Here is a 23,007-nt window from a genome sequence, read left to right on the forward strand (position 1 = left end):
TGTCCCGCCTTTAGAGTCGCAATTTTCTGTAATGGTAGCCCTGCAGTGATACTTACCTCTGTTATACAGTAAATTTGTGACATTGCATGGTAGTTGCTGGCAGTCTTTTCCTTGCTTTTTTTTTTAAATCCTTGCCTTAGGTAATTTGAAATGCAGAATAAATGATGAAACTACCACGACTTTTGATTCACACTATTTTCTCCTCTTTTCTCCCTGTTACCTTGATTCTCTTTTTTAATATAGATAAATGGAATAGTGAACAACACAGGCCGCGGGATTTCGTTCTTCCCGGACCCCCTGATGAATGGGACGTACATATCGCGCGGCCCGCTGAGCTATCGCTACCGGCTGACCGAGATCCGCCTGCACTTTGGCGAACAAGACAGCGTTGGATCGGAACACACCGTCGGAGGGAGGGCGTTTCCGGGAGAGGTGAGAACGGTGTTAATTATGCATTCATTGCATGCAGTTGTTGTAGCGGGCAATTTGTGGTCCATCAATTATTTGCAACATCACGCCACGGCGTTGCTGTAATTGGGCACGCGTAATTCTTCTGTTTGTAACTTAAAATATGTGTTATATACCGCATACAAACGTGCCTAGAATACATAGAGAGTACTTTATGCGTCATCCTCCGGCAAAACTATTGTTTTTGTTTTTGTTTTTGTTTTTTTAGGGGCAAATCTTTCAATCGTATCACGTAAGTAAATTAATAATTCAAACACTTTAAGAACCTAACAGTGTATATTCAAACAATGCAATTGGGATTACTGTGCGCAAATATCTTCCAGAAAAAAAAAAAGAGAGAGACTGTGATCGCTAGCGAAGTCCTTTTGCATTTCATATTGGTTTGGTTTTATTTCCCGTCATAAAAAGCATACAAATGAAATATCTTTACAAATATACAGAGTTTACAGAAATGCAATGTTATACAAACTATACAAACAAGAGAAAATTAATATCATTAAACGGTACGAGTATGAGTTTACAAACAGCGAACCGAAACAATAATAACAAAGACAAAGTGATAGATGAGATAGTGGAAAACGGCTGGAAAACCCATATTCAGCGACACTGTTATAGAGTCACTGGTCTTCCATGGGGACCAGAAGAAGAAGAAGAAAAAGAAGAAGAAGAAAAAAAAATATAGAAAAAAAAGTGGGAGGAAAGGGGGTAATATCGTCTTGTAATAACAATAATGATATTCAATATTATCTTCTCATTCAAATTAAAAATCGATATACAAATCAAAATAATCATTAATTATACAAACATCATACATGACAAAATCTTTGAATTGTTCATAAAATAGACACCATTGAGTCTTATTCAGTCTAATTATTTAACAATAATCGCTTAAATGTTACAATGTTCATATCAACATTTATTTCTGTGCATTTCGAATTGTAGCTTAAAATGTTACAAACACAACCTGCATGACACACACACACACACAAATAGACGTTAGTGATGAAGATATTTGGTGAAATATCCATGAATTTTAAGTTCTACGTTTTCTAGAATGATGTATTCCTGTCAGACTTTTCATCATAACAGCTAATCATGTCTCGAATACAAATACAATTTGTATTTATAGGCATGTAGACGACTTGCAGTCGATTTGCATCATTTTTCTTTTTTTTCCTTGATTAGTGATTGAGTCATTATTACACAATACTTGAAGTTACGATTTGTTTATTGTAATTCTAAGCTATAGTCACCTAATATTTGAGCCTGTTTTGTGGTGATTTTGCTTGCCTCATTTCGTTATGCATTTCCAGTGTTTAAAAGACATCATGATTGTAACGTATTGCAATTATCAAAAAAAAAAAAAGGATTAGGCCAGGAATAGTGTAATCATAATATTTTGTGAGCATAATCTTCCTTCAAGGAATGTTGAATATCGCGTATCAAAGCCCATACTTATGCCTTATTTGTGACGTTTTGCAGTTGAGAGAGAGAGAGAGAGATTAAAAAAACAAAAACAAAAACGTGCAAAGCATATCACGCTTTCATCCATGGTTTAATCCGCTATGACGCACGTCTAATCCAGACAACATTTTTGCTATCCTGTTTTTTGATAACCCTTTCTCTGGGCCCTGATTTTGTTGGCGCCTTCGAAGGAAGGGCTAAGAAAAAAAAATAGAGAAAACGACGAGCCCAAACGAAACAATGTGTAACCACAAAGTTCAGGCGTCGATAACGACATAGGCTGCGATGCCCTATGAATATCAAATGCCGGAGGCTGGATATACAGCATCTCTGCGTATGTGCGCAACAGTGCCACGAATGTACAACGGAGATTCAAACTGTTACGAGCACTGTGCTAAAGTCGTAACAGTGAGTTGCGCTTGCGCATTTTACGGGTTTTGCGGGGAATGCTCATTATTTTGTCGAAACAAACCGTACATGATTTTTGATACGCAAGCGTCTAAGTGGGTCGATTAAGACTGAACGAAAAAAAAAAAACATGGATAGGAAGGGAAAGTTTCTTCATTTTACACTTGTCGTGTGGCTTTGCATTGGAATGGCGACAAGAGCGCGGATAGCTATCGACGCCTCATACTGATTACGGCGGCTCTCTCGTGGCTGAGAAGAGCAATGATGAAGTCTCGGCTAAGACGGGCAGAGCAACTCATTGGATTTGACTCCAGTTCAAATCAAATCCTCGGCAGACGCTTTGTCAAAATTGGAGGATCTCTCTCTCATCCACCTATCTCTATCCCTCTCAGCATCATCACGGAATCAGCTTTTAGCCCCCCCCCCCCCACCCTTCTTCTTCTTCTTCTTACTCTCCTTTTCTGCCACCTTCGTTCAACAAGACATCTACTCCTCCGAGCTTATGCGGTGTCATTGACTGTGTAAGAAAAGCCTTATAGTATATAGCTGCGGAGATGCGGCAGCGATCTAGTTTAGCCGAGGAGGTATCATACCTCCTCTGCTTTAGCTTAAGCTTAGTTGGGGATATTTCTGTGCGAGACAGAAGCTTGTCCACTGGGACTGCATCTTCAACGGTTCATCACTAGGACATCGTATAGAGGCTAGAGGCATTTCTGCATCTTCTTTCTTTTTCGTTGGTTCGAGAATAATGACAAACAAACCAAAATATGTACTAACCATTATCACCATTTGACGTCTATCTATGACTGCACTTGTAAAGAGAGAGAGAAAAAAAAATTTTCACAAAGGAAATGTGTTCAAATACGTAAAAGTTGCTATGAGTTTTTTAAGAAGCTAATGACAACCCCGCCCTTAAATTATCAATCACGGTTAAATTTTCTTTGTTGTTGTTATTGTTGCTGCTGCTGCTATAGTTGAAGTTTTGTGGTGAAGAATGTGAATATTTGAAATGGAACACTAGTTCCATCATTTCTGATCTCGATTTATGCTAAAGAAGATTTCGTGGGTGTTGATATTACGTATCGTTTGTATTATTTGACATTTTTATAATGGTGGTGAACATAGTTTCTTGAGATCCCAAGACGGGTGTGCTTTTATTCATATTCCAAGGTTTGACATTAAAACAACAAAGATTAAAATGAATAGAAGAAGAAGTAGTAGAAGAAGAAGAAGAAGAAGAAGAAGAAGAAGAAGAAGAAGAAGAAGAAGAAGTATAGAAGAGGAGGAGGAGGAGGAGAATGAAGAAGAATGTATTCCAAGAAATAAAAACAGGAAGGAAAATAAGGAAAACAAATTGATTCGTTCCAAGCGCCGAACTCTCTGCAACCCAAAAGGGACGTCCCCCCTAATCACTCCCCCTCTAGTCTCTCGGCTGGAATGGCAATGCATTGTGATATTTTATGGGGAACAAAACACTCGAGGCACGTGACGTTTGATCGTTTTTCGAGGGCTTCGCGACACGGGGGGCCCTACCTCCTCATTAACGTGGTTCTCGGAAGGGTCTCCTCCCCCGTCATTACTATCCACCCCCGTAAACAATTCGTGCTAGAATTCAAAAATTAAGATCCTCCTGATTTACGGCTTATGGTCACCGACGAGCACTAGCCCGTTTCTGGCTAGATTCATTATACACAATCTCAAAACATCTCGTGTCTCAGTCAATTTTTTGTTGTTGCTTTGTCTTATTTTGTTTTGTCCCTTTCCATAGAAAGCGCGAAAACAAGACGATGTGATGGGAGAATGGGAGACAAAAGAAATGATTCCCTCGAGTAATTGTGTCTGAGAATATTAGGCGTTTTTACATCAGCCCGATGTTTCGAAAAAGCGCGCTATTTTCTGACTTGGGAAATTAACCCGATCACGAAATAGCGCGCTAATTGATAATGTGAATACAAATTAGCGCGCTAACCTAATTGATCGAGAAAATTTCTCGAGTCCAACTCGGGAAATTTTCGAAATAGCAGGATAATTAATGAAATAGCAGGATAATTAATAATCTATATTAGATACAATAGTTATAAAGAATCTTGAATAATATATTGTTTACTCATTAATCATCTAGCGATCCACGTCCCACAAGCTTTGCTTTTTAGTGGATCACTATTTTCCATAATCGAATTTATTTTCCGCATGCCCATGAAGTATTTTATATGCATTGTTCCTCCTAATTATTGTTGTTGTTATATAACTTATCTTGTATACTACAAGAGTCTTTTGCAAATGTTTGAACAATATCATTTCATGACATGTATACTTTGCACTATGTTTTGATTTTCGTTGATTGGAAATAAATATGATTGAATTGAACTAGCGCGCTATTTGATAATGTTCGGGCTGATGTGAATAGGAAATGAAATAGCGCGCTAATTTGCGATCGCGAAAAATATCTCGAGCTTGGATTTTTATCGGGCTGATGTGAAAACGCCTATTGATAGAACTGCAAATAATTCTTTATTCAGTAAGAAAAGGAATGTAATGTAGACATTGCTTGCATTCCTTTGGTGGCAAATACAGCGCCAAAGTGTGCTGTCATATCCATTCATCGCCATGGAAACTGGTTCTAAACCTCACCTGGCCCAAATATCTGTAAACATATTGTTACTAACCATGCTCGCACCTGGTTCCAGCCCAAGCTATTGTGATATCATCACTTCGGTATTCTCTATAATTCAATGTGATTGTAAGAAGGCAATGGCGCTAAAATGATCACTGGAATCTGAAATGTCCACACGACTGTCGTTAAGTGCGTCTGCAATCAGCAGAAAGACATTTAAGGATGTTGTTGTTGCTCTTTCTAACCTATCTGTTTTCTGTATTTTTTTTTTCAAATCAATAAAGTGTTTTACTTCAGCGTTTGACTTCATTTCTTTTTCCTTTATCATCATCATCAATCCACCACACCCAACCTCAGTGAAGGTTTGGAGTGCGTTGTTTTAACGACCAACATATTTCTGGAGTTCTGTTTGGCGTGTAAAAAGGCACGTGATTGCCAACTGTTGACAAGCTTAAGAGCCAAACGTGGCAAATGATTTCCGCCTTTCATTCGGAACAGCCAAAAAAAGTGCGACAAAATGGAGCGGGGGAAATGTAGCGAATGATTCGGTTTACGACGAGCTATAGTAGGTGGAAGATACTCGGGCGTTGACATCGTGTGCGGCTTTAATTTAACTCTTTCATACCCTCCGCCCTGAGATGCCGCTAACATTACACACTTACAGCTCCCGATGGTAATGAGGGAATTAATACCTCAGTCGTCGCCAAATTAGGACTTTCTGCGTACATTTCGTCGTGACCACCGCTCGCCTATCGGTGTACGAGTCAACTTACCTCATCGATGAGGAATCGTGTTGCTAATGACAAGAGTAGCTAGACGGCTTGGAATAACAGGGGGAAACAAACACCAAGCCTAAGCTATTAGTACAAGAGGAAAAAGCTGTAGGGTAGTGTAGCCATCGTTGACTAGGATATGAGGTGTAAATAATACCTTTACAAACTAAAATAAAAAGGATAGAAAAACAGTTACACTGAGTACAACATGCGGAAATATCCAACCCATTACAAAAATTACGACAGCCGTATCGAGTCATGGTTTACTGTCACTCTATCAAAAAAAAAAAAAAATGTTACTCGTTTCGTTAAAGTCAAGTAAAGCTCCTTCGGTAGTATTCTATTTCCCATTTCTTTACCTTCTGTTAGCGAGAGAGTTGCTTATCTGTGCAGTGAAATATATCTGTGTTTCCTTTCATTTGAGTCGTGGAAAAAAAAAACCCGTAAATTCCCAACAACTGATATTTACAGTATTTTAATCACTTTCTAAATTAATCCCAATTCGACTTTCCAGTCAACATCCCGCTGTACATCAAATTAATGAGAAATGTAGGATATTACATAAATTACGTTACTTTGAAAGTGCAAAGGCAAACGGAACAATCTGAGGGGAAAAATGAGGATTATGTAATCTGCAGCATATATTGTGGTATCAAATTCTGTATCACACCCCGCTTTCAAACACAAGCGAACCGCCAGAAGCCGCTTACCGGTCGTTTTATTCGTGGCATTGGAGACATATTGCGCGTGATCCGTTTTGAGTTAATCAAAAGTTGAATTAATGAACCGGTCTGTGGTGTTCATTCATTACAATTGTATCTCTTTGTAAGCACGCCTTTATATTGTGGAACCATTTTACGGCGTCGCGTCGGCCTAATCATTAATTCGTGATTCATAAATTGCTAATTGCACTATATTTGATATCAATTGTAGACGGGTAGGTGTGGTTTTTTTTTTCAGCAATGCAGTGAGTCATGTAGAAATGTTTTATACATGAACACTGTGTCTATATCGCACATCGTCGATGACTACAACATATGATGAATTATATTTCACATCCATTTTTAGTTACGTGTAAATTGTTATATTATGTTCAATTTTGATAGCATTTTGGGTGTGGCATAAACGGCGTTCAAACATAACTCATGTAAATTCAGCTTTGTTTCATTAGTGCATTGTACCACCTGTACTCGTCTGGGTCACACGGAACAATAAGTGCAATACACATTATGCTGGTCGATTAGGATAACAGTACTTGTTCAAAATGGTTGATTTAGCAACCAGTACGTGCTTTGAATGAATATGAATTGTTTGAACTTTTTCTTCACCTATTGCTAGAGACTGTATTTTGCAATTCGCAGCCAGCCAAGTGATATGACATCTGTCCACTTGCTCTTTGCAAACCAAAATGAGCGCCGAAACTTTCGCGCGCGCTGTTCTGGATACCTTGGCTTTGGTATCGATCGCGCGTTGGCGATACCAGAGCGACGTCCCTGACAAGGGAGGAAAGAGATGAAAAAGGCAGAACGAAAAAAAAAAAATAGAAAAAAGAGAGAAAAGCGGAGAGGGAGAAAGACATGTCGTTCCCTTTGTTGTTCTGGCAAATCTTTCTCTTCCTTCATCACGGCCCGAGCTGAGAAAATGGATCCGATCCTTGACGAATTGAAACAACACCAACGGGGAATGCGTTAATAGCACTTTGGATATAGGCTCTTCTCCTTTTTGGAGTGGGAGAGGGGGGCTTTGTAGCAGAGCGGGGACAGGGAGGTGATGAGAAAACAGAGTAGAAATCGTCTTCGTCTCGTATCTGGTGAATAATAGATGTGCTTTTAAATCAAACTCGGTGACAAATAACGGGAATTAAGCGCCCGATGTCAAACACAAGCCTTTTTCTCTATGTGTGATTTTATTTTCGTGTGCCGCCTAAATTGCCCGCGCCGTCTCGTAATAGCGATTCCAAACCCCCAAAGTTTCCAAATGTAAATAATTGATCATCTTCGTATATTATATCTCAACAATCTTTTCCCGTCACGAAGTGTGAGAATATGATAAGATGAGGGGAGAAACTTTCTCTCCCTCCTTCTCTCTCTCTCTCTCTCTCTCCCTCTCTCTATCTATTCATCTACTTATATCTTCCTCTATTTGTCTCTTGGTAGATGAACTCTTGCTATATATGCTTCCAAAAGGCATATAATTATACACTCTTTAGCATGCATCAGTTCACGACTGAGTCTTTCTCTCCCTTTCACTTGAAGAAAGTACAGATTTGATCACAAGGCTAGTTATCGATTCAGTGACAACAATGTGTTACTCTGAGTTAGAATAGTACGGTGTATACACAAAGACATGAAAAGAGTCTCAGAAGAACCATGTTATAGCGGGTACACGTCACGAGTCCGACACTACACTGCAAAAAGTCCGGTGATATAGTGAACACCGAGCTGGTGTTAAATTTTTGGTGCTCATTTATGGTGTTAAATTAACACCCCCGGGTGTCATTTCCAAATTTTAAACTGTTTTTTGAAGAGTTTCTTAGTAACTGCACTTCTTGTTGATTTTTAATTTAAACAAGACGATCAAGAATTTTACGTTGAAATACTAGATTTTTGAAAAAATTTGAAAATAATTTTACACCAAAGTAACACCAGCTGGTGTGGTCCCTTATTGAAGCTGGACGGGTGTTAAACCATTGATATTAACACCAACAAGTATCAAATCAACACCATGTGGTGTCATTTTTTAATTAACACCAGTACAGTGTCAAAATAACACCTGGTACAGTGTCAAATTAACACCACGAAGTGTCAGGTGAACACCATCACAGTGCATTTTTAACACCTGTCGGTGTGGTCCTTTATTGAAGTTTGATCGGTGTTAGATTTAACACCCGTGGTGTTAAATCTAACACCCATGTTTTTACAGTGTAGGCAAACACGACCAAAGAGTCTGTCACTCATTTCATCACGGGGCGTGCGCAGTCCCGCGGTCTCGCGGGCCTTTTTTCCCTAGTGTCGGACTCGGGAGCCTTATTTGCCTGGTGTCGGACTCATGAGCTGTATGACTCATGGACAGATACGGCTGTTGTATACATCACTATGATTATAAAATGCAAGTGTTTGAGGTCGAGCATGAGACGGAGTGCTTAGGAGGAACATACTTTTTTTTTTTTTGGTCTGGACACATGATGGCGTTTTTCTGTGCACATAACATTTTCGCTTAGCAAAGATCCGCCACTGCTGAGATAAACATGTGTGATGTCATAATTTTTCGTGTTAAACCGTATGAATAGTGCCTGGCAGTACACCCACCTGACAGTAAGCCTGGTATTTGGCAAAGTTAATAGAAAAAGTTTGTCAATGCATTCAATACAAAACAACGAAAAAATGAATGCCTGTCGATGTGCCGATTGCCGACCATTCTGGTCACCCGGTCTACGCAAGTTCAATGATCGTTTGAACACGAATTCCGTAAATTGCCCCGTCGGACGTGCAAGTCTATGCATTATATCACTTTGTAAAGGAGGGAAGTGCGTAACCATGGCAACTGAGTAAAAGAGAAAGGTCGTTTGTACCAATGTGCACTCTTGAACTGACTCCGATCCGGCATATTGATATCACTGCCGGTATTTCTATGCCACCCATCAACTCGATATATGGCAGTATACCTTCATGACTGTTTAATCAGAATTAATAGTTTCAAAATGTACTTTACGGCTGTCTCCTACTACATTAGTTCGCGTCTAGTAGCAGTTATCTCTCCCGGCATTTTTGATTCGTATTCCTCGTACGATTTCTGTTCTTTTTCTCCTAGATCAGACAGTCTTCTAACCCTCTAGACAATGGGAATAATTTATTCTCATTCCCATTTACTAAAGTAATTGACAACTATGACCGCCAATATGAACCTTTTCAGTCACGTCTGTACCCTTTCATTATCAATTCAATTCAGTCAGACTTTATTTCCATCCAACAAACTTTAATACAAATACACAGTATACATTGATACATTGTAAATCATATTGTTAACAATTTGTGAGAAATACATAATATCATAAAATTTAATACAAAACATTGTACGAACGAGGGAATGTGTAAAGGTAGAAGCAAGACATACTTTGCAATGGTGACAAAAACTAAATGTATTGATTAAAAAAGAGTGATCTGTTGTAAACCGGAGCTGGTAAATCAAATATCAAATCTGTCCTAAATGTATTTAAAGGGTGTGTACAGTTCTGGTCGAGGTGAGGATTTAGCTTTTAACATTTTGCGAGATATTCAGAAACCACTCTATGAGATGTCAAAGAGCATGCAGTTCTAAGGGGTATCAAAAGTTTATTTGATGAAAATCGGTTTTGAAATGGGTAAAATATCCAACAACAAGGTGAAACAAAGAGATCCTAATAAAATTGTGGCATGTCGCCTTTTATTATTAGCACTTTTTTGGATATCTCAGCCATTTGAAAACCAATTTTCATCAAATACACGTTGAATCCTTCTTAAAATTACATGCTCTTTCATATTTCATAAGAGGCTTTTCATTATCTCACTTAGGAATGTTCAAAACATGAATCCCCACCTCAGCCAGTACTGTACAGTCCCTTTAATATGTATACAGTTAGGTATAGCATTTTTAACCGACATGTATGATGCAGATTATATGATAAAACATATTGTAGATAGTACTTGTTTTAAAGTATAGAGGACATACAAACTAGCCTTTTTATAAATGGCTGCACATAGATAAAGGGGAGAGATGGAAAGACGGAGACGGATATATATATATATATATATATATATATAATGATATATATATATATATATATAGTATAAGGAGATAAATAGATAGATAGATAGATAGAGAGAGAGAGAGAGAGAGAGAGTGGGGGGAGGGGGGAGAGAGATGACAATAGCCATGCCCTGCCGTTGACAAGTATCCCCAATCGTACATCTTCCCAGTATTATATCCACAGCAGGAAAATGTTTCATTCTGCAATACAGATAAAGAGAAGTGGGAGGGGAAAGGGATGAACGATACTATAAGCATCTCGCATGAGTGAAGTTGGTGTGTTGAAATAGGCCTATTACGGAACCGCTTCTGTGACTAGCAATTCCAACCGTTATCCCAAACTGCGCAATTGACATTTCACTAGACGCGTCTCCGCTGGCCGAAAATGGGCATTTTTGGGCTGTTGCCGTTTAAAATTCCAACGACTGCGTGTTGGCTGGTCTGTGTGCGTATAGAAAAAAAAAAAAAGAAGAAGTTCGTTATGAGCCTTCTTTGCGATTAGGAAACGGCGTATTCTGAGACGTGCAGAAATGGCTGTTGACTGATGATGCATCCTAATGAGAATCGCTATTAGTTACGCCAAAATAGAAGGACGTTGACACTTATCGCTTCCAATTTGTGACCTTAATGTGGTTGTTGACTCTCATGCATAGTTCCGCTGTATCAGATACTGTGAGGAACTCTGAAAGGTAGAAGTAAAAGTATCCTATACATCATTCTTATTCGGCTAATCACAAACCCCCTCGCGAGTCACCTTTCTGTATGACATTAAAAGCATGACCTCTGTTGAAAAGACTTTTCTCATCATTAATGGCTCTGTGTTATCATCCACCATTAGCACAGTGACAAGAATAACACACTCCAGCGTGATTATGGTGATAGACTCTTCTCCATGTTCATCATAACTGGTGTCATGAAACCTTGGGAGATGTATAGCCAATGTGTCAGTAACAGCAGAAGTGTGCACGACAGTTTCAGTGGACTATTTTTCTCCTCATTTTTGTCTCCCGCAGATGCGAGTTCGACAACAGTGGTTTTAATGTTGCCACATGGTAGCCGTATCCGAAGACAAATGCCATGGGGCAAATGCCTCACGGTAAGGGCAAGAAATCGATGGCTACTATGAAAGCGAATGTTAACCACTGAATGCACTTTTCCCCCTTTTTTTCTCGGAATCGATGAGACACGATGAAATCACCCCCAATAGTATCTTTTCTCCAGATGCTCGGTACTGTATCTCTTGGTGTTTCCATGGCCCGCGACCCCCTTACAAGCTAGGCTTGACTAATGACGTTCTGTCGCCGAGACACCCACCCGTATCACCACCGGTGGAGATCCTGAGAGCTGAGAGGGGGGATGGCGCGTTCCCACTTTAGGCGCAGCCGGCTGGTTGCAGTGATAAGATGTGATATCTACCTGCAAACTGAAAATGCCGCTTTTCCTATGATATCATGCGTCGATAGCATGCGGGTGTCTATAATTGATTTGATTTCATTCCTTTATTTTGTTGTTTCTTTCTGTAAGTACGTTAGCAGTAAGTTAGCAAACAAAATTCAAAGTTTGCAAACATGAGAAGAGTCAGGGAACAGCATGGTAGTTATCAATTTTATATATCATTGTTATCAGTGTTATTGTTTCTAGGGATTTGATGAGACTATCTATCTATCTATCTAAAACATCATACATATATACATATGTTTGGATAATTTTATACATAATTATATATGTATAGAGAGAGATGTTATGATGGTCTTCTCATGTGTCATCGCCTTTTGTTCAGCATAAACTTAATGAAATGAATTTATCCTTAAATAAATGACTTAACAAAAGGACTTATGAAATCTGATAGTATGGTTGTCTGCCTATACCTATGTTTATCTATCTACCTATCTCACTCTTTTTCTTTCTATACACTGTACTATTCTATCCTTCCTCCGACTTTTCATTGATCCATTCATCCACCTATCCACCCTTCCCCGTAGTTCCTGTCGAACACCAGCATCTAGCACCAACATCTTTTTGCTGAAGGGGAATAAGAAAAAAAAAAAAGGATCTTCCGCAAAATGTGTAATGCAATCCATAATGGTATTTGCACGATCGACCAGAGGCGCAAACATTTCCGCGCGGGTCCCGGTGGGATCGGCAGACGGACAACACTCTCATTCGTCTATATACCGTGCTTTTTCGGATCTCTGTTGAATGTTTGACGAGCCGAGGCGAGGGTTTTGCTTTCGTGGGTCACGTCATGGTGCAAGACTGATCGTTGGGCGCTAGACCGCAGGAAATGCTCGCACCCGATGAATGCTATACATCACATTTTCTTACATACTTATCATTCTTTTTCTTTGTTTTCTTAAAACATGGACTATAAGAGACATAATTATGTCCATTGTCTATCATTTCATAAGCACATGCATTTTGAGTATTATAAGACTCATTTCAGGGCTTTTTCCCCACGAGAGGAATCGTGTTTCTGTTGCTAAAGGCTTCTGTGTATTATTCTGAAAGTATTTGCTAATGTGCCTTTAAAAGCTAGTTCCAAAGTTTAAAACACTTTGACACTTTGGTTGGTTTCCAAATTTCGGCAGATTGTCGATATGACCAAGAAACAAGCAAGCAAACAACTTTCTGAAGTACGTAATTCCATCTTGTTTCAGGTGGTGTAGCACAATCATGAGTCGTTATTTACTTTTGAATGCACATTGTAAATCCTACGCTGGCATAGGTAATATCAGTCTGATTTCAGAATTGAAAAGCAAAACCCCGACATCCATTATTTTTTCTGTTAGTAAAACGTATGAGCGTTCAAAAAATATGACTGCTGAAGGAACCTTTCGGGGTTTTCACTTCTACACACGTTTCGATTTCGAACAGAGTTACGATATTCCTCTTCCTCTTCCTTCTCGTCCTGCTATATAATCTTCAACCCCATCCTCACCTCAATCGTAAGATGTTGTGACCCACAAGGCGTAGCACATAAACAGCGTGGTCCCATCGCCATTCCCGCCAAGCCGTTATACGTCTGATCCTAAATGAATTCAAATCTATCATGAGATATGCATACACATTAGAGAATATAATAGTTAACTATAGATTAAATAGTTAATTATAGATTAACAAGAGTTCTCTCTTCAAATCTTGTATACAAGACGATCCTATACAAATGCGCAAATCCGCCAAACTCACGTTTCCCCGAAAACCTAAACAGATACTAATACAAGATTTGTCTCGATTAAGTTTTTCGTCCATACTTTGTCTGATTTTCTCATTCAGCATGTATCAAAAAAATAAAAATAAAAATAAACTCAAACGTGTAGAACGCCGGCGCAGGTAGTTTTGTTATATATTTTACGTCAATGCGATATTGATATAGCAATTTGATATTCAGATACCATTCTTTTCCCCTAGTGAGAAGAGTGATGGAACGATTATTTATATGTTTACATTTGTGTTATGATAATTACACCAACATGCAATACGTGAAATCATTCAGAAAAAGTGACAGTAAACTTTTAGTATGAATTGTTCTGCGTATATAAATTATGATTTTTGTGAGTGTTACATGCATTAGCTTTATATTGATGGACGTTGAAACTGCTATAGACAGAGGTACTTTGCCACCTACGCTATGCATCGGAACAGCTGTGATGTTGAAGCATAAATAATCGTGAGAAATTGAAATATTGTTCTTTCCTTTATTCATTCCCAAGAAAAATGCAATTGAAATAACACATCTGAATATCATTGTACTAAAGTTACATTTCCTTGATTACATTGTAATCAAGGAAAATACTGTGAACTGAAATACAATAGATGTTATGACTTTTACGACAAATACCAAGCCAAAATTGTTGGAAATGGAGGGAACTGTTAAAAAGTCAGAGCATAAAGTTTGCAGTCTCCTAAAGTTTAAAACTTAAAGTTTGCAATTTCCTCACCCATAGTTGTTGTTGTTGTTGCTGCCCTTTTTAAACATTGAATATCTCTTTTCTTTCTTTCTTTGTTCCTTTCAACAGTTACAACTGATCTTTTACAACGAAAACTTTTATGAGAGCTTTGAAGAGGCTAAAACATCACCTAACGGACTGGCTATTGTTGGACTATTCATTAAGGTGAGAGCTCTTTAAATAAATATAATCCTGTACCTCCTATCCTTGTGTACAGGTTAGAGGTATGCATTATACATCAATGATTCCGTCTTCATCTTTTTAACATTAATGTATATATACATTGTATATAATGCGTGTATCTTTGAGGGCTCATCCATATTTTGCGTGTTTATACAAAATTTTGTCAGTTGTCATAATCTCTCTGAAGTTCGAGGTAGTTTGTAGTTCATCGTCCAATGTAATTTTTCTGTATCAACACATCTACTCATATCCATTTCTTTCTCAGCCAAAGCATTTCATTTTTAAACAAGTCCTTATAAAGAATAACATGATATATCTTAGATTTATGCCTCTTTGCCTGTGTCTCCTTACACAAATATTTTCAAATCTCTGTGTTATCCAGATAGCGAGGATTCGATCGAAAAAAAAAATCCTCGCTCACATTGACTACATAGATTTACACCTTAAAGATTCGCTTTTTATAGATTTTTTTTTTCAATAAATCTTCGTTAAAGCGTCACATTGATAATTTCATGCCACAAATTTTAGACTAGAGTCACCCCAACGTAAACCGCTTCTAGGTCTTCATTGCAGCGTCTTTTTGGCATTTGAGATTGACATGCCCTCAACAAAAAGTAGCAGCGAGTCCAAAGTTTTAATGAGGCTCTTCGTTACAAAAAGGTTCATCAATCGAATCTAAAACCCCTTGTTTCATCCATCAATTAATCCTATGATACCTTCCGAGGGATCGGAACGAGGAACGGGGTACACGCTAATGGTGACAGCTGGACATGATTCAATACGGAGCTAATTCCATTGTATATTGACTCAGTCAATTCTATTGTAATCGTTTCCCTTTCGAGACGTGCCACGCTAAAGCGATGTTCGATCACAGCGATCGATCATTACGTCCCAAGGGACTGGGGGCAACCTGGTTGTGAAGTACTTTCTTTTCTCTCCTCGACCGGATGGTACTTCAGGGGGCATAGATTCCCGAATCTGTCAGTTTGTTCTTGTAATGATTTTTTTTAGACAGGCATGGCTCCAAAGTGCTGCACTCCCCGCTGAGGGCGCCGTATTGCTGATCGACTTTTTTTTTTTCTTCTTCACTCCTCATATCGCGCCAATCAGCTAATGAGTATCGGTCGTCTGTTGTCTAGAAATTGTTTAATTACAGGGTACGGTTATTATACCCTTGTTCACCAGGTGAATGATTAATTAAATCCCAGATGATGAGATTAAGAACGGAAAAAAGTAGCCCCCGGTTTATCGATTTTGGAAGTGGGTTGCCAGTCTTTCTTGCAAAATGAGGGTGTCATTCTTAATTAGCAAAGACGTGATTTGCGCTCTGCAAACAAGACAGTTCGGAGTTAAAAGTTGTTATTGATCGTTGTGACGCTGATACGGTACGTGTATGTTTTTTCCCCTCTGCTGAAACCAAAGGTCAGCCAATAAAGTTAAATACAGCTGATGTCATGTCCCATTAACTCCGACCCGGATAGTGATAGTAAAACCACCTTTCCGCCTCTCGATGTCAGCCGGCATCGTCCTAAGTGCTGCCGGTACGGGTCTCCTTTGAAAAAATATTTTTATATCCAACACAGGACATGTTCCAGCACACAATAATATTCTGGTGCCCATTCCTTTTTCTATCCTTTTTGCATATTAACTTGTACGAGGCTAAGTGTGCCAAAATAAACCGAGTGTCTTTTCGAATACTGATTCCTCAGTTTCTCAAACGACGAACACAATAACTCAGTACCTTGCTGGAGGTGGTGACGACTTAGTAAAATATCATTTATGATCCAGTTGTGTTCTTAATTCGTTAAACAATACTGTATTTTGCAACTCCTTGACTTGAAGAAAGACAAAACTAAATCTTCAAGATCAAAATCATGAAGCTCATCATAATGTACCATTTGAATGGAAACATGAAATAAGTGGCGGCAGAATGACGATGGGTGGGGTGGCAGGGGTGAAACAAAAGTTTAAATGTCAAACCACATCACAATCGTCGGTGCATTAGATTATTCACACTCTGTAATTCTGATCGTCAGTACAACCAGAGATGACCGACTAACGTTTTCAAACATTAGTCAATTTACTGTCGCACAAGCCTTGCTTTGCAATAAAAAGCGGAAAATTCATTCAGATTTCACTGGAAGATGCAACATTATAATCGGTCACAAAAAATGAGAAAGTATTGAAAGAGACCTTGCAAGTTTCCGGGGGGGGGGGGGGGTATTTTATGCCAAAGGTGAAGACTCCAAGATTTTGACATCAGATATTCAAACGCCACCAGTCGTCATCTGATTGTCATGCAATACGTGTTCACAAGACATGCAAAAAGACGTGTGATATACTTTATACCAGACATGTATTGCGATAGACTTGAAATAGACGTAGGTATGGACCATGGACTTGTAAATGAGAGGTATTAAATTGGGTCAAAAGAGGCCTGAGCTTTCGATCCTAGCTGCGCGTATAGCAAAAAAAAAAAAAAACTGCTGAAAACTGCTTATCCAATAGTGACGAGCCAAAGGAATAAAATGGAGAGGTATTAAACATGCAATGATCTTACTGTGGGATGCACTATAGGTGGGCAACGGCTATGCATTGGGCCTTAGAAATTAAAAAACTCCTTACTGGAAATAAAAATTCAAACGTACGAATTAGCGCCAAATTGCAGAATCAAAATAAAATGACGGTAGATTACTCCCAGTAGTCTCTGATAATTAACAATAAATATATAGGCGCAGTAAGCATAACAATGACGGATATAACCCTTTTTTTATTATAAATGCTTACGGGATTGCCATCTTAACCGATGTGTTGGCTCAGTGAGTAGAGCGGCTGCCCTCACAATCGGGAGGTCGTGGGTTCAAACCCCGGCCGCGTCATACCAAAAGACGTTAAAAGATGGGAGTTGCTGCTACCTTGTTTGCCGTTCAACAGTTGAAAAGGTTAGAGCAACGTCGATCTGGCGCTGCTCAGTGGCTGCCGGGCCCACGATCAATTGGGCAAAAAGAATTTCCATTCTTGGGCAATAAAATTTGGAGTTTATATCCAAAACAATTATTTTTTTTCCTTCGTACAGGAAGGAAATATGACGGGACGAGAACTGGGGAAATTAACAGGAATTCGAGTACTTCAGCGTCTTGTGTTTAAAGGTGAGTTGATTTGTGGGGATTTGTCTTTCATTAATGGTATCGGTTTTAATGTGCTGCTTTAATGTCAAATGGCAAGAGTCTTAAAATGAAGGCGCCGTGGTGTGGAGGATGTGCACTTCACTGTTAACGAAAGGATCATAGGTTCGAGCTTTGTTACGGCACTTGTGCCCTTCAGCGAGACATAATTATCATTTCAAAACCCTGTACTCTGTACTCTGCTTGGTAAATGGGTACCAGGTATAAGAAATTGCATGGACGCACGCTATTAGCGGTCTGGCAGCATAATGTGTATGCTGCAAAGTGGCATCCTAGCTAGAATGCTTCCAAGGGAATGGAGTTGGAGCACAATAGGGGGCACTCTTCATGCGAGTCTAGTCACTGGGGTAATAGATTGATGTGAAGTGTTTTGCGCATCCAATTGGAGAGTCGAGTAATATTAATTCATTAAACTACTTTACGCAAGGCGAGTTTTGTTTTTCATTCACTGTTCTTTATGTCAATATCTGTCTTTTTATGACAATTGTCGTTATTATCGGGGTTTTTTTTTAGTTAATGATGAAGTCATCAGTTTTGAAATCAATATATTCATTTTGCGTTGTCCTGTATGAATGATGGGTCATGTAGAGATGAATTATGTACTTTACAAGGTTTGACAGTAACAGGTCCATGCTTCGAGTCCCCTGACAGTTACGGTTGTACCCCTGGGCAAAGCACTTTGCCATCAATACCCAGTCCCTCAGAGGGGACTTAAAGACGCAAAGGAGGTTGTGTGCTTACAAGAACCATGTGCTTCCTGAGAAAAAAAAAATCATGATTCAGTTCATTTATATTCAGTTCAATTCAGTCCGATTCGATTCAATTCAATTCAATTCAATTCACTTCACTTCAATTCAATTCAATTCAATTCAATTCAATTCAATTCAATTCAATTCAATTCAAATCAGTTCAATTCAATTCAATTCAATTCAATTTATTTCAATTCATTTCAATTCTATTCAATTCAATTCAATTTCGCAGGAAGTGCGCTGAACGTTACGGGTCTGTCCGTCCCGCTTTTACTTCCGGAAACCAAGGAATACATGACGTATGAAGGGTCACTGACCACGCCCATGTGTGCGGAAACAGTAACATGGATTCTCTTCAACAAGCCCGTCTATCTCACACACTACCAGGTACGTGACTTAAAGGTTATCGGCTGTAAAATCTTAAAGGGGCCCTGAAATCCAAATGCAAGTTGATTTGTGTTGATGTATAATACCCTCAACATCACTTTTGTGGTGAAACAAATTTCTAGAAACATTCAATGTATTTTTAACGTTTTCTTCTTCTATTTTTCTTTAGATTACTTGGGAACGCCCACAAAAAATCCTTCCAAACTAATCAATATTAATATTCTTGAGATGACCTCATCTGTCAATCATTGCTAATGTTAGTGACATTGATTGACAAGTTATGCCGAGTCGAGAGGAATGTGCATTCCAATGTCTTTTGTTAAACATTTCAGTACTTTTGCAATGATTGACAGATGATGTCATCTCAAGAATATTAATATTGATTGGTTTGGAAGGATTTTTTGTGGGCGTTCCCAAGTAATCTGAAGAAAAATAGAAGAAAAAATTGTTAAAAATATATGGAATGTTTCTAGATATTCGTTTCACCGCAAAAGTGATGTTGAGGGTATCATAAATCAACACAAATCAACTTGCATTTGGATTTCAGAGGCCCTTTAATATCGCTATAATAATGCGGTAGGTTTTGTATAAAATGTGTTGTAATGTACTGTAAGTGAGGGGACTGCATTATACAAGTTCGCTTTTTATAGCAGATCCTCAGTTTTCACTTCAAATGTTTAATGAAAAAAATACAAATACATTTGGAGAAAGAGAGGGATGAGACGGAGGGACGTGAGGGGGCGGGGTGAGAGGTAAAGAGGGAAAGAAAAGGGTTTTTTTTTTTTTATAGTACTGATACGTTGTTTGCTTTATGTCTGTGTTTATTTGTACATTCGTCGAATCCTGGTGCGATATGTTCATTATTTAAGTTTTCTTTATCTAAATGTAGAAGATGAAACAAAGCAGTAGATCTGAAACTGAGTTGAAATGGCTGTAGGACAGATGAACCGCATCTGTCACGAAAGAGCAGATGGAGAAGAACTTGGATGGTGTACATTAGCACTTACCCCCTCTCTCGGCAGTCGTAAGGTTGGCAGACCATGCTCATGATGAGTGACTGCTGATGCGGTTGCTGCTCTATATGCCTAAAGACTCTCCTCACTTGTTGTTTATAACATTTTGTGGCAACTTTTAACTGCCAAGTAATAGACAAGCATTTTGTGGAATGTCGTAATCTTCAATGAAAAAAAAAAAATAATCGCTTCCTCACAAGTGCCTAAAGCATCATCCCAGCGTACTACAGACATCAACTCACATCAACTGTATATCATTATTATTATACTGTATAGGGCAGCCCTTTAGTGGGGAAAACAAACAACGTAACATAATGTGATATTGGGCAGACATCTCCTTCACTCCTCAACATTCTTTCTGCGCTTTTCAGCTTGAGTCATTACGAGAACTCCTGAGGACGAGAAGATCCGAGCCCGTCAAGAGGATATTACGTAACTATCGTCCCCCTCAGAGGATGGGGACGAGAACAGTACGGACAAACATCGCTCTGGAGTACACGGGCGGCAAGGACTGCCCTCTGCACAGAAGGAAATACTCGTACAAAAGTGAGTGGTGGTCTGGCCTAATTATTTTTAACTACAGCATATGATTACCATTTACAATTTTGTGTAACACGATATTGTAATAACAGAAATATGGATGTGTTATTGCCGACTGACATGAGCTAAAATATCATAAATGAATTTACTGAGTCAGTCCGTTTTGTGCAGAAACTTCTCTGAGGACAATGTAATGTTTCCTCGCTGATTCTTGATATGCAGTCATATCGTCCTACCTTCAGCTTATGACTTATTTAAACATTCAAAGTGGCAAAATGAACATAAAAACATCGAAGTATGTGTACAAATTAATATGAAGATCTAAAATGTGTCTATGTGCATGTCTGTATGTGATTGTAAGGCATTTGAATCAGCTTCCGCTTGAATACTGTGCTCCTGCCATTGAGAAGCCTTTTCCTCATTGATCTAGTCCTGTAATGTTGCTTTCCCATTTATTTTCCAGCTCTCATCTCAAGAAGGTGAAGACGGGACCCTTCAACAGTCGCAACGCAACGTCCGCCATTAGGTTAAAAAGTCCAGAACACGCCCTCTATTGGCTCTTACGGAGACAGTGTTATCGACTTTGTCGCACGTCGCACGACCCTAATTTCAAGGCGATCGATCGTACGATGTCCGACTTAATGTCACTGTGGAGACATTGCTGAACCTGAGTCGAGGTTGGTCCACATATCTTCAAGTGTGGCAATGAATCGTATGTCACCTCCCATTATTGGATGTTGCACTGAGTGCGTGTTCTCGAACAAGGACGAAGTGAAAACTTAAAAACAGTGCTCTTTCATTTAAAGGAGAAAATGCCACGCGACGTTTCTGGAACGCTGCAAGATGTGAATGAGCATTCTAGGTGCATCAGAGGTAGTGCTTATTGTGTTACACAGCTCTCTAAAGCCTGTTGTTGTAGCTGAAAGTAGAAAATATCAAGCAACTTCAAAGTCCCCTCCTATAGTAATTCCTCCTGCACTCCCCAAAATTAACCAATCATTGCGGCTTTGTTACTTTGTTATAATCGATTTCTAGGGCAGGTTTTTGACGCACTAAATCATAATTGTTAATGTAGTCATGGAGCGTCCAGTCTCGACGAACAGTGTTATGAATGCGAACAACATCATATGTTCGATTGAAATATTCTTCTCCTACCAAAAGAGCGATGACTGCACAGCGCTTATTCAAACATATCCATCGTCTTCATATTGTTGACCGTCACATTCTCAATAAACTTCAGTGTGATGTCCGGAAGCCATGAATAAAACATCGACGCGCTCTAGTTCAAGTCTCTGCGAGAAATCGTTGGATGATTGGAACAAGCTACCGCTGACTTGGTGTTCATTGAATATTGACCCCTCCGCTTACGTCATCTCCTCCCCCTCAACCCCACTCCCATCCACATCACCATCACCACCACCACCTCGTCGCCTACCAAAGTCGCCTGGTTGTGGCCCAAGAGAAAACAGCAGCAAGAAGCGTTGATACATCGTTATTACACAGCCTTCCCAGAGAAAAGACGTGCGTGGGACCAAACGCTTTAGAATTATGATGTCTGAACGCGACAACGTATGTACAAAGATACTCACGGTTTTCTGATCCAGTATAGCTCGTGAGTCGGTGTCCACTGTGTAGTCGGAACTCTTATTTTTTTGGTGGAATAGAAAGATAGACGCCCTCCTTTGCTGACACTCTTTTAATTGCACCAGCTAATGTCTGTGTATATCAAAACGGTGTCAGCTCGAAGTAGTTAGAACTGTAGGACGTCCTAGATCAGATGGTTTCTTTTTCAACAAATATTCAACAAATATATATATATATATAATTATATTTTTCGGGCTGTTATCATAGTCAAAAATGTGAACATAGAATCTGCTCGTATCGAATCCACTTGATGTTTCGCGGATGTCTACTATCTTTTGAGTTGCTTTTGTAAATCGTAGACAGCTAATCAAGAGAAGTGCCGATGGAGCGTGTATGGAACAAAGATTCTTGTTTACAATTTTGCTTTTATATGGGATTTAACTGACATTTTATTTAGTACATATAATATGGTTTCAAAGTCTTCGACAGGGAGCTGTGGTAAGACAAGACAAAAACCCCGATCTCTTCGACTGGCAGAAGATGAAATAAGTGAAGAAATATAACATTTTCGCTTACTTCAGAACAATTTATTTGCTGTTACTCAAGTATATACGTCATCTACGAAATATATTTTCCCATTATATCTGTGTAAAATTAGAATTCCTCACTCACTTTACTCTTTTTCCTACCTGAACTTGATGGTACCTATGCAAAGACCGTGAAGATATCAGAATCTCGTAGCAAAGCGGTTAATGTTTTTCGATGGAGAGCAAAATATGTCCACAAGGGATGATATAGTTTTGGTTGTGGTTTTGGTAAAAGATTCGTCCCATCATTTATTAGGATCCCTTTGTTTTGGGATATCTTAGCCATTTCAATACCATCAAACTTTGAATTTCTCTTAGAT

The 23,007-nt window shown here is 39.0% G+C and overlaps 1 protein-coding gene across 1 annotated transcript in view; it reads left to right on the forward strand.

The window, feature by feature from the left end:
* Positions 1-21,487, forward strand: part of LOC140235076 (carbonic anhydrase-related protein 10-like) — a 92,676-nt gene extending 71,189 nt beyond the window's left edge. Inside the window, exons 4-9 of the mRNA XM_072315112.1 lie at positions 244-432; positions 14,529-14,624; positions 17,719-17,791; positions 18,809-18,963; positions 20,348-20,522; positions 20,980-21,487. Coding sequence (XP_072171213.1) covers positions 244-432; positions 14,529-14,624; positions 17,719-17,791; positions 18,809-18,963; positions 20,348-20,522; positions 20,980-20,999 — 708 coding nt within the window. The 3' untranslated portion in view covers positions 21,000-21,487. The remainder of the gene's footprint in view (positions 1-243; positions 433-14,528; positions 14,625-17,718; positions 17,792-18,808; positions 18,964-20,347; positions 20,523-20,979) is intronic.
* The last annotated feature ends 1,520 nt before the right edge of the window (positions 21,488-23,007 follow it).

Source organism: Diadema setosum, chromosome 11, assembly GCF_964275005.1.
Source record: "Diadema setosum chromosome 11, eeDiaSeto1, whole genome shotgun sequence".
Lineage (NCBI taxonomy): Eukaryota > Metazoa > Echinodermata > Echinoidea > Diadematoida > Diadematidae > Diadema > Diadema setosum.